Raw genomic sequence first — 16,772 nt, 5'->3', positions numbered from 1 at the left:
GGGTCCGTCACAAACTTTACACAATATTTATCGTCGCCTATTCCAAAATAAAGAAAATTTCCCTCAAAATTCTATATGATGTTAAATTTTGAAAGCCAGTCTATGCCGAACAACACATCTCTATTGATATTTTCCACTACTAAAAGTGTCTGATGAAATGGGATATTCCCAATGACACAGTTCACCTGGGTCTCATGTTTCACAACTTTACTTTTGGTCCCAGTAATACCTACTATGTACACTCCTGTTACCGGTAACAGCAATGTTTAGTTCATAGTGTGTTAAAGAAACCATTAGAAATACGTGGCACTTCACTACCAGAATCAGTAAATATGTTAACTTCAAGCTCTTCTACCTTTCCAACTATAATTGGTTGTGAATTAACGGTAGTTAAGCTAGGTTGTTCTAGCAACAACAATTAGGCCTCCTAATGTATTTCTACGACCTGGTCCCTGGTCCTCGATCCAGATCGCATAATGTTTTCATCATTGTTTGTAATCACCGGCTGGTTACCAAATCGGGGTATTACATTTCCACTTTGCACTCTATTGCTACTAGGTACAAATTCCTGTGATGTTACTGGGCCTATATTCAAAGGCGAATGTTTCTTTGATAACTTTCGTTACCACTATTTCGACTACATTGGTGTACTCTAGCTAGATTAGCTTAATGTTTCTTATAATTACTATTACTACTATTCTTATTTCTTTGGAAATTCTGACTTTCACATTGATGTACGTTCTCATTCCTGTCTTTGTTTAGGACATCAAGTGCATCTACAAAGGATAACAATTCTTCTACGGCCTTCCACCCTCTACATAATACATCTTTCCTAGCATAGATAGGTAATTGCCTTCTTAAGATCCTAACTAACCCTTCTTCCTCCATGGGTTTATCTCAGTACTTTGCCCGTGTGAAATGCCAGTCAAAATTCCTTCTCGTTGTTCCCCACGTACTCTGGCTTAAATTTTGGAAAGTGGCTGGATAGTCCTGCATTTGCTCCCCATTGTAAGTCGGTTATTGCCTCACTGGTTAATGCCATGTTAGAAGAAGTCACTTTTTGTCTACCTTATCCTGGATAAATTTAAATTCTTTCCATAAACTATCTATGCCTTTCTTTGTATCATTAAGTTCCAAAGCTAAATCTGAAGGAATGTTGTTAGGGGTTACCCTCTTGGCCCCTTTTCTACTTGTTCCTCCAGATTGCTTATATTTAAGGTATCTGATGTTGCTAGTTTCTCTTTAAAATCCCTTTCCATGGTATTAACTCGAGTCTTGACAACTGCAATTTGTGATTGGACAAAAGGAATTAAATTATCTTGTTTCTTAATACTCTCCTGCAGGGTGTGCAACCTCTGATTTACAACATCGAAGGTAACATTGCATACGCTTTGAAATGATCCTAATCTTTCAGCAAGTTCTGTTTCTAAATTGTTACATTTATCTTCACTGTCAAACTCTAATTTTTTAGTTAAATCCTGAAGTTGCTCATCCTGTCTCTGATTAAATTCAGTAAATAGTTGTTTAACATGAGTTTTCAAAGAACTAGTAAGTTCACTCTTTATATCTAACTTCAGATTTTCTACGTTATCATTTAAAGAGTCAAATTCATTCTTTAATAGAACTGTGTTCACTGCTTGACTGTTCAAGGTTTCACTCTGAGCATTTAAACTAGAATATACTAAACCTACTTCTCTCCATAGGGCTTCATCCTGAGCATTTAATTTTTCACTTAGAGTGGCTGAATCAGCCTTCTGGTCATCTAATCTAGCATTTAGTTGAGTATTTACCAAGTCTAACTTTAGACTTAGTCCTTTGATTAAATTTGCTACTTCAGTCCAGTCTGGCGTGTCCCTATTCATTGTCATGGCCATGGCTGGTTCTGAAGTTTGTTGCTGTTCTTGATCCATAATTTTATTGATCTTCGACCTAGTAATCGTATAAAAAAAAATTCACCACTGAGCACAATAACTACACTAAAAGTTTATTATTCACTCATCCCCTCAACTTTTATCAAAACATTATTGTTTTTCGTTCACTCAGCATAGAGTTTTAGCTCTGTTAGTAAGCGAATGTGTAATCAGCACTGGAGAACAGCACTGGCCCTGGCAGCGTCAGACATTGGTTTCAGCATCTTCGTCAGCAAGCGGACGTGGAGTCAGCACCAGTGAGCAGCAGCTGGCGCAGTCGGCGTCGGTGTGATGTACGTGTGTGAAGACTGCTTACTCTCCACACCCGATCTTCTTAGTCGAAAAGTTGAGATCTTCTCTCTAGTTTTCTTCGCTATTACTTTCTCACGTCTTTTATAGCATTGCACTCGCAACATTCTTCCATTTCATTATTGGACTCAATACGATTTCTGGAAACCGTTCTCATATCTTGTTAGGCCTGGTTGCTATGGCAACACCTAATATCTTCTTTCCATTTCTGTTTTTAAATCCCCGTTTTCTTCAGGCTCTGTCACTTAGATTGCCATGTTCCATTGTTTTCAGATGACAAGAGACAGTGTGATATTGGGTTGCAAGGCACACACGCCTCTCAATTCAGTTAACTTGTGTGTATCCGATCCTCTTCTCTGGGTAATCAGCTACATCGATCTCCCACAAGCTTCTTCTCCGAAGAGTATAGCTGGTTAAGGGAATTTATTAAAATACTTCTTTATCATTGAAATAATTTTGGTACTCCTATAATACTTTTCAGTTCCATCACTTTATATTTTCAACTTTCACAGATAATAACTTCTGCAAGTTAACTTATTCCTTACACGTTAAACTCATTTACACATATTCAAATAGCGTATGTGTGTCTTTTTTTGTTCATTACTAAGACATGAAATGATTTAAAAGTCTCTAGTCTCAAGCGAGTCCAATACATGAATGTGCATAGCACTCTATATTCAACTGTTCAATAGTCTTTTCTACTATCACCACAGACACTAACACATCAAAGAATACGACATAATTATTCGTTGAGTTCTCCTCACATCTTCTGTGGCACAAGCGGCAAACACTTGTCGTCGTCAGTGACTTGCCCCCCTTACAATCTTCGAATAACGAACTTCCAACCTGCACATAGGAACAGGTGGATCGGTATAAACATACTCACTCTCGCACACTCGTACCTAAAATATTTGGTGTTTGAGACGGTGGAAGGCCGAGTGTTTCTAGAATTTACCCCAAAATTCTTGAGGCACTGCAAAGCCTCTTCATCTCTGAGTAACTACTGCAACCTACATCCTTCTGAATCTGCTTACTGTATTCATCTCTTGGCCTCCCTCTACGATTTTTACCCCCCACTTTTCCCTTAAGAACTAAATTGGTGATCCCTTGATGCCCCAGAATGTGTCCCACCAACTGATCCCTTCCTCTAGCCAGGTTGTACCACAAATTTCTCTTCTCCCCAGTTCTATCCAGTACCTTCTCTTTAGTTACGTGATCTACCCATCTAATTTTCAGCATTCTTCTGTAACACCATATTTCAAAAGCTTCTATTCTGTTCTTATCTAAACTGTTTATCATCTACAAGGTGCAGCTAGAAAAAAACCAGACTGATGCTGGAAAAAACATTTATTTACAATTATTTACAATTTCATGTTATCTCCTTCAATGTACTCTCCTCCTCGGTCTCTACACAGCTCCATACGAATTTTCCACTGTTCATAGCAATGCTGTAGATCATTTTCGGTAAGTCCATACATTACTTCCGTCGCTTTTTCTTTTACTGCTTCAACAGTCTCAAATCTAGTTCCTTTCAAAGTTGACTTGACTTTAGGGAAAAGAAAAAAGTCACAGGGGGCCAAATCAGGTGAGTAGGGTGGATGATCTAAGATGGGAATGTTGTGTTTTGCCAAAAACGTCTTCACTGACAACGCACTGTGAGCTGGGGCATTGTCTTGGTGAAGGATCCATGACTTTTTTCTCCACAAATCGTTCCGTTTTCTCCGTACTTGCTCACGTAGGGTAGCCAGGACGCTAATGTAGTAATGCTAATTCACTGTTTGTCCCTTTGGTACCCAATCAATGTGCACAATCCCTTTGATGTCAAAAAAAACAATCATCATTGCCTTGAATTTCGATTTTGACATTCGTGCTTTTTTTTTGTCGTGGAGAACCATTAGTTTTCCAATGCATCGATTGGCGTTTAGTTTCGGTATCGTAAGTAAAAAACCACGATTTATCGCAAGTAATAACATTTTGTAAGAAGGTGGGATCACTTTCGATGTTTTCCAGGATGTCAGAACAAATCATTCTTCGGCGTTCCTTCTGTTCAATTGTGAGACACTTTGGAACCATTTTTGAACACACTTTGTTCATATTGAAACTTTCATGAAGAATCTGCCTAACACTTTCCTTGTCAACTCCTGTTAACTCAGAAACTGCTCTGATTGTTAAACGGCGATCTTGTCGAACAAGTTTACCGATTTTTTCAATGTTTGCATCAGTTTTTGCTGACAATGGTCTGCCAGTGCGAGTGTCATCACTGGTGTCTTCGCGGCCATCTTTAAATCGTTTAAACCACTCAAACACTTGTGTTCGCGATAAACAATCATCGCCGTACACTTGTTGTAACATTACAAACGTTTCACTTGCAGATTTTCCTAGTTTGAAACAAAATTTGATGTTAACACGCTGTTCTTTCTGTACACTCAACATTTTCCGACGCACAGACAAAACGTCAACTACTTAAAACAGACGCCACGGGCAGACTGAGTGCAGGAGGTAGATGAAACTCGAGCAGTAGGCGGAGCGAGAGTCACGTGACAGGCCACGCGACTTTCAGCCTTATTGCATTCGTTTTATTGTTTCACCAGTACTAGTCCGGTTTTTTTCTAGCCACACCTCGTATATTTCACTTCCATACATGGCTACACCCCACACAAATACTGTCAGAAAGGACTTCCTGACACTTAAATCTATACTCGATATTAACAGATTTCTCTTCTTCAGAAACATTTTTCTTGCCATTATCAGTTTACATTTTATATCCTTCTTAATTTGATCATCCTCAGTTATTTTGCTTCCCATATAGCAAAACTCATATACTACATTAAGTGTCTAATTTCCTACATAATTCCCTCAGCATCACCAGATTTAATTCGACTACATTCAATAATCCTCATTTTGCTTTTGTTGATTTTCATTTTGTATCCTCTTTTCAAGACACTGCCGATTCCAGTGAACTGTTTTTCCAAGTCCTTTGCTATCTCTGACGGAATTACAATGTCATCGGCAAACACCAAGGTTGTTATTTCCTCTCCCTGCACTTCAATTGCTATTCCAAATTTTATTTCATTTCCTTCACTGCTTGCTCAGTATACAGATTGAACAACATTGGGGATAGGCTACAGCCCTGTCTCATTCCCTTCTCAACCACTGCTTCCCTTTCGTGCCCCTCAACTCTTATAGCTGCCATCTGGTTTCTGTACAAATAATAAATAGCTTGTCAGTCTCTGTATTTTAGCCATGCCACATTTATAATTTGAAAGAGAGTATTCCGGTTAACATTGTCAAAAGGTTTCTCTAAGTTTACGAATGATGTAAACATAGGTTTGCCTTTCCTTAACCTATCTGCTATGAGAAGTCGCAGGGTCAGTATTGCTTTGTGTGTTCCTGCATTCCTCCGGAATCCAAATTGGTCTTCCCTGAGGTCAGTTTCTACCAGTTTTTCCATTCATCTGTAATGGTTTCGTGTTATTATTTTGCAACTGTGACTTAAAAACTGATAGTTCAGTAGTTTTCACACTTGTCAGCATGTGCTTTTTTTGGAATTGGGATTATTATATTCTTCTTGAAGTCTGAGGGTATTTCACCTGTCTCGTACATCTTGCTCATCAGATAGAAGAGTTTTGTCATTGCTGGCTCTCTCAAGACTATCAGTAGCTCTAAAGGAGTGTTGTCTACTTCCAGGGCCTTGTTTTGACTTATGTCTTTCAGTGCTTTGTCAAATTCTTCACACAGTATCTTATCTCCCTTCTCATCTTCATCTACGTCCTCTTACATGTCCCTAATATTACCCTGAAGTACATCTCCCTTGTAAAGACCCTTTATATATTCCTTTTTACGTTTCTGCTTTCCCTTCTTTGTTTAGGACTGATTTTCTGTCTGAGTCCTTTATATTCATGCAGCTGGTTCTCTTTGCTTCTTAGGTCTCTTTAATTTTCCTGTAGGCAGCATCTATCTTACCCTAGTGATGTATGCTTTACATCCTTACATTTGTCCTCTGGTCATTCCTGCTTAGCCATTTTGCACTTTCTGTTGTTCTCATTTTTTAGATGTTTGTATTGCCTTTCACCTGCTTCATTTATTGCATTTTTATATTTACTCATTTCATCGATTAAATTTAACATCTCTTGTGTTACGCAAGGATTTTTACTAGCCCTCGTCTTTTTACCTACTTGATCCTCTGCTGCCTTCACTATTTCATCTGTCAAAGCTACCCATTCTTCTGCTACTGTATTCTTTTTGCCTGTTCTTGTCAATTGTTGCCTAATGCTCCCTCTGAAACTCTCTACAAGCTATGGTTATTTCAGTTTACCCAGGTCATATCTCCTTAAAATCCTATCTTTTTGCAGTTTCTTCAGTGTTAATCTGCTGTTCATAACCAACAGATTGTGGTCAGAGTCCACATCTGGCCCTGGAAATGTCTTACAGTTTAAAACCTGATTCCAAAATCTCTGTCTTACCATTATATAATCAATCTGAAACCATGTTCCATGTATACAGCCTTCTTTCATGATTCTTAAACCAAGTGTTAGATGTGATTAAATTATGCTCTGTGCGAAATTCTGCCAGGCGGCTTCCTCTTTCGTTCCTGTCCCCTAGTCAATATTCACCTACTACTTTTCCTTCTCTAACTTTTCCTGCTATTGAATTCCTCTCCCCCATGACTATTAAATTTTTGCCTCGCTTATCTGCCTGAATAATTTCTTTATCTCACCATATATTTCCTCAATCTCCTCCTCATCTGCAGAGCTAGTTGGCATATAAACTTTTACTACTCTGGGGGGAGTGGGTTTCATTTCTATCTTGGCTACAATAATGTGTGCACTATGCTGTTCATAGTAACTTATCCGCATTCCTATTTTTTAAATTCATTATTAAACCTACTCCTGTGCTACTCCTATTTGGTGTGGTTTCAGTTGCCTGAGACTGCAATCGTCTGTGTGAGTTGCGTTTGCGTGAGTGTATGCACGTATGTGTGTCCATTGTTGACAAATGCCTTAACGGCTGAAAGCTGTAATTGAGAGTCTTTTTGTTGTGCGTATCTGCGACTCAGCATCTCTGCTATATGGTGAGTAGCAACTATCCTTCTCATAATATTCTTACATTCCATCCTGGATTTTCCATTGTTTGACCTATTTCATTTTGTGTTTATAACCCTGTATTCACCTGACCAGAAGTCCTGTTCTTCCTGCCACCAAAATCACTAATTCCCACTATTTCCAACTTCAACCTATCCATTTCCCTTTTTAAATTTTCTAACCTACCTGCCCAATTAAGATATCCAACATTCCACACTCCGATCTGTAGAATGCCAGTTTTGTTTCTCCTGCTAATGCCATCCTTCTGAGTTGTCCCTGCCCGGAGATCCAAATGGGGGACTGTTTTATCTCTGGTATATTTTAATCGAGAGGATGCCATCGTCATTTAACCATACAGTAGAGTTGTATGCCCTCTGAAAAAATTACGAATGTAGTTTCCCCTTGCTTTCAGCCGTTCAAAGTACCAGCACAGCAAGGCCGTTTTGTTTTATGTTACAAGGCCAGATCAGTCAATCATCCAGACTGTTGCCCTTGCAACTACTGAAAAGGATGCTGTCCCTCTTCAGGAACCACAGGTTTGTCTGGTCTCTCAACAGATACCCCTCTGTTGTAGTTGCACGTATGGTACAGCTATCTGTATCGCTGAGGCACGCAGGCCTCCCCACCAACGGCAAGGTCCATGGTTCATGGGGATGGACATCCCACTATAGCATATGCAATAAAAACATTAATGCCAACTCAGATGAATTATTCCAAATTGAGAAACAGGCATCAGGCATAATGTGCAGCATCCGTAAAATAAGTTTTTCTTACAGTGACCTGTACTCAGTCTGAAGATCAGTTTGAACACAGCTTTACTATATTCAGAATCATCCTACTGGCTGTGGTATATCCGTACCTCCTTCCTGAAGTGTAATAGGTTCTTATAAGGCACAGAACATCATGTCATAATGGACAACAAGCCTCTCATCACCTGGTTTGGCCCACTCGCCCTTCTGCTGCAAAAAAAGAGGCAATTGTTACATAGATGTGAGCTCCATCTGAACATTCTGTTCATTATCATCCTTCTGCACAGCACTCCAATGCCAATTGCTTACCATGCCCTCCAATGAGCCCAAAGGTTGAATTACGTACTAAAGAGGCACACTGCTTCCAGCTAGACCAAAGTTTACAGCAGGCACTTGATTGCTTCTCCCACAGCTCAAGTGTAGTAGTTGTACCACAGCTGTTGAGCTCTAAATATTACCATAAACCACACTCTCGGCAAGTCTCATGAGCAGCACCTTTGGTAATGATTCACAAATAAAAAGGCCACATTGGCCACTACAGATCATTCTGTGTTTGCCATCAACTTCATGCGGACTCAGTTTTCTGGTATACTTTATGGACTCTGTTTATGGCTAGACTTCACTTTGGATAATTTATATTAGTCCAGTATTCAATGTTTTGCTCCAGAACTGGACTTACTTGGAATGTTCCTGCACTAGATATTTATTTGGCCTATAATGACTGGTGTTCTATGCTTCATAGTGTATGTATTTGTATACTATAATCCCTAGCTATCACTGAAGAGCTAAAATAAAATTTTAATATAATTGGATAGATAAAAGAAATAACTCAGCAAGCATTGGCAAGAGAGAACACATATGAAGGCTAAAGAAATGTGCATGATTTCGGAGCCAGTGGCTCGTTCTTCTGGCAAAAGGATTGAAGGGGTAGGAAGAGGGATGAAGGAAAAGGACTGGTGAGGTTTAGGAAATGGGGGAGAGTTTGGAAAAGTCACCCAGATCCCTGCGTCAGGGAAGGCCTATTGGATGGTGCAGTTCCCAAATCAGTCTTTCCCCCTTGTTTTGTACAGTGAGTCTCCCCTGACCCAGGGTTCTGGGTGACTTTTCCAAACTCTCCCCATTTCCAAAACCTCACGATTCTTTTTCCTTAATCCTTCTTCCTTGTCCTTCAACCCTTCTGCCAAAAGAAGGAGCCACTGGCTCGAAAAACTTGCACACTTCTTTAACTTGCATGTATGTTTTCTCCTGCCATCACTTGGTGAGTAGATTTTTTTATGTATCCAGCTACATTATGTTTTTGAAAACTGATTATTTTCATTTAAATAAAGCTGTATGGTACAAACACAAAACTGCATCCCTTAAAGCAATGTAATCACAGGGATACAGAAGCTTAATAAGTGGTTACAGACCAGCATCGCGTTCATGTGGGCAGACTATGGGAAAAGGAAGAGTTGGGTAAAGGTTGATAACAGTGAAAAACATTGTAACAAGCCTAGAACTTAGAAACAAGTGATTGTGAGTTGTTACTGAGGAATACGTCTGTTAATAATTTTAACAGTTTATAGATCCCCACTGGAAAACTTTAAGCTATTTATGAGAAATCCAGGTTCATTGTTGAACTAACAGTCAACCAAAAATAAACTGTTAACAGTTTGTGGAGATTTCAATATAAATTTCTTAAAAGGTTATGACAGGGGCGGGGGAGGGGTGGTGGGTGTAGAGTTGACAACATTATTCTTCAGTTACAATCTGATTCTATTATTGTGTATTCAAACACGTATTCTGCAAGATAGTGAGATTTCAATGTAATAATATTTTCATAATCATTGTTCAGACTGAAAAATTAATTTTTACGCCATTGTAAGTGCACAGTCTGACCATTGTGGACAGCTAGTTCAAATGAGGAATCTAGCCACTTAAGCTCTTAGATATGTCCAAACAGAATTGTAGATTGTAAATTATACCAGAACACATTTTTAGTGGGTAGTCTGTTATGATTGGAATAAAATTAGGAATATGTGGAAATGGATGTTAATGTTAAATATATTTCATACTAAATTCTGGCCAATATTAAAAGTAGCCATCCAAAATGATTTGATGGCTCAGTGGTAGTGTTTCAGATTATAGCTTCAGAGGTATCGGTTTTTATCCCCAGTTAGTCGTATTATTTCTATCAGTCATTTATCACTGGAAGTGGTTGTTAATGTGAAAAATGCACCATTTTTTACCTCCAGTAGGAGCATACACAGTAAAGCACTGTGGTCTTCAAACCAATATTCAGGTTGATGATAGCTTTACTTAACTTAAAAGACTGTGCACAAATTCCATTAAAAATTACACAATTTATACTGAAGGGATTCCAATATCTAGTAAACAGGAAAGAGAAATTTATATATTTGCCAGAGTAGTAATGATCCAGTATTCCTTGCATTCTACTAATGGTGCTGCAGTGTTGTTATTGCTGTTGTTGTTGTGGTCTTCAGTCTGAAGACTAGTTTGATGCTGTGCTCCACACTGCTGTATCCTATGCATGCCTCTTCATCTCTGACTAACTGCTTCAACCCACATCCATTTGAACCTGCTTACTGTACTAATCTCTTGGTCTTCCTCTGCAATTTTTACAGCCTTACACTTCCGTCTGGTACTAAATTTTCAGATTTCTTGATGTCTGAGAATGAATCTTATCAATCAATCCTGTCTCTTAGCCAAGTTACGCCACAAATTTCTTTTCTCCCCAATTGTATTAAGCACCTGCTCTTCTGCAGTCCACATTTCAGAAGTTTCTTGTCTCTTCTTTTCTGAACTGTTTATTGTCCACATTTCACTTCCATACAAACCTACACTCCAGACACATAACTTCAGAAAAGACTTCCTAACACATAAATTTATATTCGTTGTTAACCAGTTACTGTTCTTCATAAACACTTTTCTTGCCATTGCCATTTTACATTTTGTATTGTCTCTACTTCGGCCGTAATATATCAGCATCATCTGCTTTAATTCAGCTACATTCCATTATCCTTTTTCTGCTTTTTTTTTTGTATTCATTTTATTTCCTGTGTTCAAGACATTCGATTCAACTTCCCTTCTAACTCATTTGCTGTCTCTGACAGAATTACAATGTCATTGGCAAACTGCAAAGTTTTTATTTCTTCTCCCTGAACTTTAATTTACCTTTCCAAATTTCTCCTTGCTTTCCTTCATAGACTGTTCAATGTACAGATTGGGTAAAATTGGGGATAGGCTATAACCCTTTCTCACTCTCTTCTCAACCCCCTGCTTCCTTTTCATTCCTTTTGACTTGTATAACTGCCATCTGGTTTTTGTACTAGTTGTAAACAACCTTTCTATCCCTTTATTTTACCCTTGCTGCCTTCAGAAATTTAAAGCATATCTTTCACTCAGCACTGTCAGAAGTTTTCGCCAAATCTACAAATGTTATAAACATAGATTTGGCTGTCTATAACCTATTTTCTAAGATAAGTTGTAGGACCAGTTTTTCCATTCTCCTGTAAATTATTCATGTCGGTATTTTGCAACCACTATTTATTAAACTGATAATTGGGTAATGTTCTTATCTGTCAGCATGTGCTTTATTTGTACAAGGGTGAGTCAAATGGAAACCTTAAATTTGTAATAACAAATCGAAATTTTGCGCCATTATCCTGTAAGTGGGTAAGCGTGCAGCATGCAGAATGGCCTGTAGGTGGCAGCATAGTGCAGATGCACACATACCGTCGCAGTATCAGTATAAAGATGGCCGCCCCACTTGCGACTTGCACCAGGGAAGAACAGCGTTCTATTATTCAATTTTTGTGTAGTGAAAGTGTGAAACCTATTGAAATTCATTGAAGAATGAAGGTTCAGTACAGTGATGCATGTTTGTCACAGCAGCAAGTGTACGAATGGAGCTCACAAATGGTGTGACTTCAGTGGAAGATGCTCCTCGTGCAGGTCAGGCATAACGAGTTGTGACTCCACAGAACATTGCAGCAGTTGAAGCCATAGTGAAGGAAAACCGCCGAGTGACACTGAATGACATTGCAGCATGTTTACTGATTAGTCGTGCGTCAGCATGCCACATTCTGCATGATGTGCTTCAGTTTCACAAACTGTCTGCAAGATGGGTGCCACGGCAGCTGACTCCTGAAATGAGAGAACATTGTGTTGATGCTTGTGAAGAACTTCTTCAGCACTTTGAACGAGAAGGTGATGGCTTCCTTGCAAGAATCGTTACTGGGGACGAAACCTGGGTTCACTTCCACCAACCGGAAATGAAGAGAGCAAGCAAGGAATGGCGCCATTCCTCATCACCAAAACCAAAGAAATTTCAAACAGAACCATCAGCAGGGAAGGTTATGCTGTCTCTCTTTTGGGGACAAAAATGGTGTCATTTTGGAGCATTACATGCCTAGAGGGACCACTGTTACCAGTGCATCATACACAAATCTCCTAAAAAAATCATCTGCGGCCTGCAATCAAATCAAAGTGACGTGGATTGCTGTCAGCAGGTGTCCTTTTGCAACATGACAATGCAAGGCCCCACACTGCCCATACAACAGTTGCAACAATCACAGACCTGCATTTTGAGTGTCTTCCTCATTCACCATACTCGCCAGACCTTGCCCCAAGTGATTTCCATATGTTTGGACCACTCAAAGACGCAATGGGAGGAAAGAAGTTCCGTTCTAATGAAGAGGTATGCCATGCGGTGCATGAGTGGTTGCTCAGACTACCAAAAGAATTTTTTTCTAAAGGAATTTATGCACTTTGTAAGCACTGGAGGACTTGCACTGAGCATGGAGGAGATTATGTTGAAAAGTGATACAGCTTTGTACCACTTCTGCATGATAAATAATATTTAAAAAAATATTTAAGGTTTTCATTTGACTCACCATTGTAATTGGAGTTATTACATTCTTCTTGAAGTCTTAGGTTATTACCGTGTCTCATAATCTTGGACACCTGGTGGAATAGTTTAATCATGGCTGGCTCTCCCAAGTTCTGACAGAATGTCCTCTACCCCAGGGACCAGGTTTTGACTTCTTTAATTTTCCTGAAAGTGGTGTCTATCTTTTTCCTAGTTATACATGCTTTTATAGACTTAAATTTGTCCTCTGGCCACACCTGCTTTGCCATTTCCCACGTCTGGTCAGTCTCATTTTTTAGATGTTTGTATTCCCTTTCACCTGCTTCACTTGCTGCAGTTTTATATTTTTTCCTTTGATCAATTAAATTCAGTACCTCCTTGATATCGAAGGATTTCTTCTAGGCCTTGTCTCTCTACCTGTTTGATTCTCTGCTGCCTTCAGTATATCACCTCTCACAGTTAATACTGTGATGGCTTAGAAAGGTGTTTGGTACCCAGCCACAAACTTTGATCATTTGCCACATAACATAAAATGTGTGTCAGATAACAAAGCAAATTTTAAATCTAATCTCACTTCATTTATTGTGGAGAACTTACTACATTCTATAAAAGAATTGTTATTGAAACTCTAGATGTGTGTACTTTGTTGTTAAATTTAAGTATGTTCCACTAGTAACTTTGGCAGTTTCAATGAATAATGCAGAGGTTTTTTCCTTTTTAAATGTAAGCTGATGTGCTATTTCATAATCTCTGAATGGCTATTGAAGGACATACGGAAAGCTGACATAATTCACACTTTCTTTACAGGAATTGTATAGTGCAGTGTCCAGACACTGCACTGCACTGCACTGAACAGAAGCTGTATTCAATTAAGAATGAACTTGCAAATTGGAATTATGGTTCCTCATCAATTTTAGAATATTTCAAACAAATTAAAATTTGTGCCGGACTGGGATTCAAACCTGGATTTTTCTGCTTGTCACAAGTGGTTGCCTTAACCACTTTGGTCACCTGAACACGCTTCCAGGAGCAGCCCACACGCCTATTTGTCCTGGTGTGTACTCTCCCTTGTGCTTATTATCATCATTGCTGCACAGGGTGAGATACAGTTTTCTCTCATCTTTGCCTTGCTACAGTATCAAGTACTGCAGTGCTGTGACACTGCAAAGCAGTATTTTTTCATGCCATAACAAGGCAATGACAAGACAGAACTATGTCTCACCCAGAGCAGTAATCATGGTAACACAGAGTGAGCATAAGGAAGAGTAGACACCACGATACATGGAAGTGTGGGCTACTCCTGGAAGAGTGTCGGGATGACCAAAATGCTTAAGGCAACTGCTCGTGACAAGTGGGAAATCCAGGTTTGAGTCCAGGTTCAGCACAAATTTTAATTTATTCTGGAATATTGTACAGTTGTTGTGGAACTGTAATTGCAATTTGCAAGTTCATTCTTTTCATAGGAAATGTGCAAATGATCTAGTAAGTAACTAACATAAATGTAAAATCAAACAAAGGAAAGTCCAGGATGGAATAATGACAGTATTACAAAAAGGGTAGATTGCTACTCACCAGATAGAGTAGACACTGAGTTGGTGACAGGCACAATGAAATTAAATTTAAAATATAAATTTAGGCTTTCAGCCAAAAGGCCTTTTTCTGCATTAGAAACACACACACACACACACACACACACACACACACACACACACCAGCCTCAGAGGCCAGAGACAGTGAGATATACTTGTGTGAATATGTGTGTGTGCATGTGTGTTTTCTTATTCAGAAGAAGGCCTTTTGGCTGAAAACTTATACATATAGCAGTCTTGTGCCTGTCTGCGACTCAAGATTTCCTGTATATGTTGAGCAGCAATCTGTCCTTTTAATTTAACATAAATATAGTGTTGACCAAATTATTAAAACAGTTTTTACCATCAACAGTATTTGATAAATTAAAATTAGCTTATGTTATTATATTAAAGAACTATGCATACTTTTTTGGATCAATGCCGAAACAATTTATAAGCTTAGTCGTAGATTTGGATGATCATTTCTAGAGAACTGAATCCAAATGGTGAAACCGCGTGAGTGGCTCTGTTTCTGCATTGCACACTTTTCATGGAGCTTGGTTTCACTCAGTCAGTGGTTCCCTCACTGACCTTCATATGGGTATGCACACACCAAGTGTGACCACACAGGCATGTGGCCCTACTATGCATATAAGGAAACACTGCACAAGATGTAGTGGAGAGTAAAGGAGGTGCATCATTCCTGGATAATGTGCGACTATGTAACTTTGTGCAAGCAGTCTGAATCCCATGAAACACATGAGGCCATACACCCCGAACAAGTGACTATGTCATTAGGTGAGGGTGAGGTAGTGTCTTATTATCTTCCACCATTTCTACCAAGCTATTCGATGTCTGTTGACCGTCATTCTTCTAGCCCACAACCAGCTAAAGACCATGCATATCGGCCACACACTCCAGTGCTCTAGCCATTTCTGTACTTCATACACAATTTATGACTTTGACATTCCCATGTATTTGTGTTTACTATGAAAATGTGAGTCTTATTCATTCAGTTACTTTACAGATGTGTTGTTACTAAATTACCAATTTTACAGATCAGCCTGAAGAAGACTGTGTCATTGAAGAAATGAATAATGTGCAGAAAAAAGTTATTCCTTGGAAGTATATGTTGCATGATGCAGATTCATTGAGTGTATTCTCAGAAACTATGCTCCAAGACAAAAAGGCTGTTGCCCAGGAGGGCCTAATAGTTATTGCATCTCTCATTGACCGTGCACCAAACTTGGGTGGGCTCTGCAGAACATGTGAAGTCTTTGGAGTTGCTCAGTATGTTATTGGTAATCTGAAATACCTGGAAGACAAGCAATTCCAAAATTTAAGTGTTTCAGCTGAGAGATGGCTAAATATTATTGAAGTAAGTAGATTAATTTGTACAAAGTATCTAATTCAGATATGTAATATCTATGTACTGAAAAACTGTTACTCGTTCTGAGGTCTCACTAACTTTTCTCACATGATAAATTCTGAAAATTGAAATCAGAGTTCACAGTAGAATGTACCAAATCCAATTATTTATTATATAAAGACAGTCATTAGTTAACTCATCTGCAGCAAGTGTGCCTCAGGCAGTGTTTTACTTAACTAACAACAAACAGCAGACCATAGACCTTGCTATGACGGGGTGGCTTGTATGCCTCAACAATGCAAGTAGCCGTACCATAGGTGGAACCACAACAGAGAGGTATCTGCTGAGTGGCCAGACACAGATATGGTTCCTTAAGAGAGGCTGCAGTCTCTTCACTAGTTGCAGGTGCAGCAGTCTGAATGATTGACTGGTGTGGTCTTGCAACATATCAATCAGCATAGCCTTGCTGTGCTGGTACTGGGAATGGCTGAAAGCAAAGGGAAACTACAGCTCCTGAGGGCATGCAGCTCTACTGTGTGGTTAAATGATGATGGTATCCTCGTAGTAAAATTTTCCGAAGATAAAATAGTCCCCCATTTGGATCTCTGGGTTGGGACTGTTTAGGAGGATGATGTCGTCGGGAAACAAAAGTAGCAGTCTATAGGTCAGAGCATGGAATGTTAGATCCCTTAATTGAGCAGGTAGGCTAGAAAATTTAATAAGGGAGATGGATAGGTTGAAGTAAGTAAATGAGGTTAGTGAAGTTCAATGGTAGGATGAAGAGGACTTATGGTCAGTTGTGTAAAGGGTTGTAAATACAAAAACAGATAAGGGTAATGCAGGAGTACACCTAATAATGAAGGGTAAGCCACTACTAACAGCATAGTGAATGCATTATTGTAGCCAAGATAAACAC

At 39.1% G+C, this 16,772-nt stretch overlaps 1 protein-coding gene across 1 annotated transcript in view; it reads left to right on the top strand.

The window, feature by feature from the left end:
- Positions 1–16,772, top strand: part of LOC124802479 (probable methyltransferase TARBP1) — a 123,282-nt gene that overhangs the window by 90,255 nt on the left and 16,255 nt on the right. Inside the window, exon 9 of the mRNA XM_047263287.1 lies at positions 15,546–15,865. Coding sequence (XP_047119243.1) covers positions 15,546–15,865 — 320 coding nt within the window. The remainder of the gene's footprint in view (positions 1–15,545; positions 15,866–16,772) is intronic.

The sequence above is a fragment of the Schistocerca piceifrons genome, chromosome 6 (assembly GCF_021461385.2).
Source record: "Schistocerca piceifrons isolate TAMUIC-IGC-003096 chromosome 6, iqSchPice1.1, whole genome shotgun sequence".
NCBI lineage: Eukaryota > Metazoa > Arthropoda > Insecta > Orthoptera > Acrididae > Schistocerca > Schistocerca piceifrons.
The sequence above is the reverse complement of the archived record's forward strand: the minus strand, read 5'-3'. Positions and strand labels throughout refer to the sequence as shown.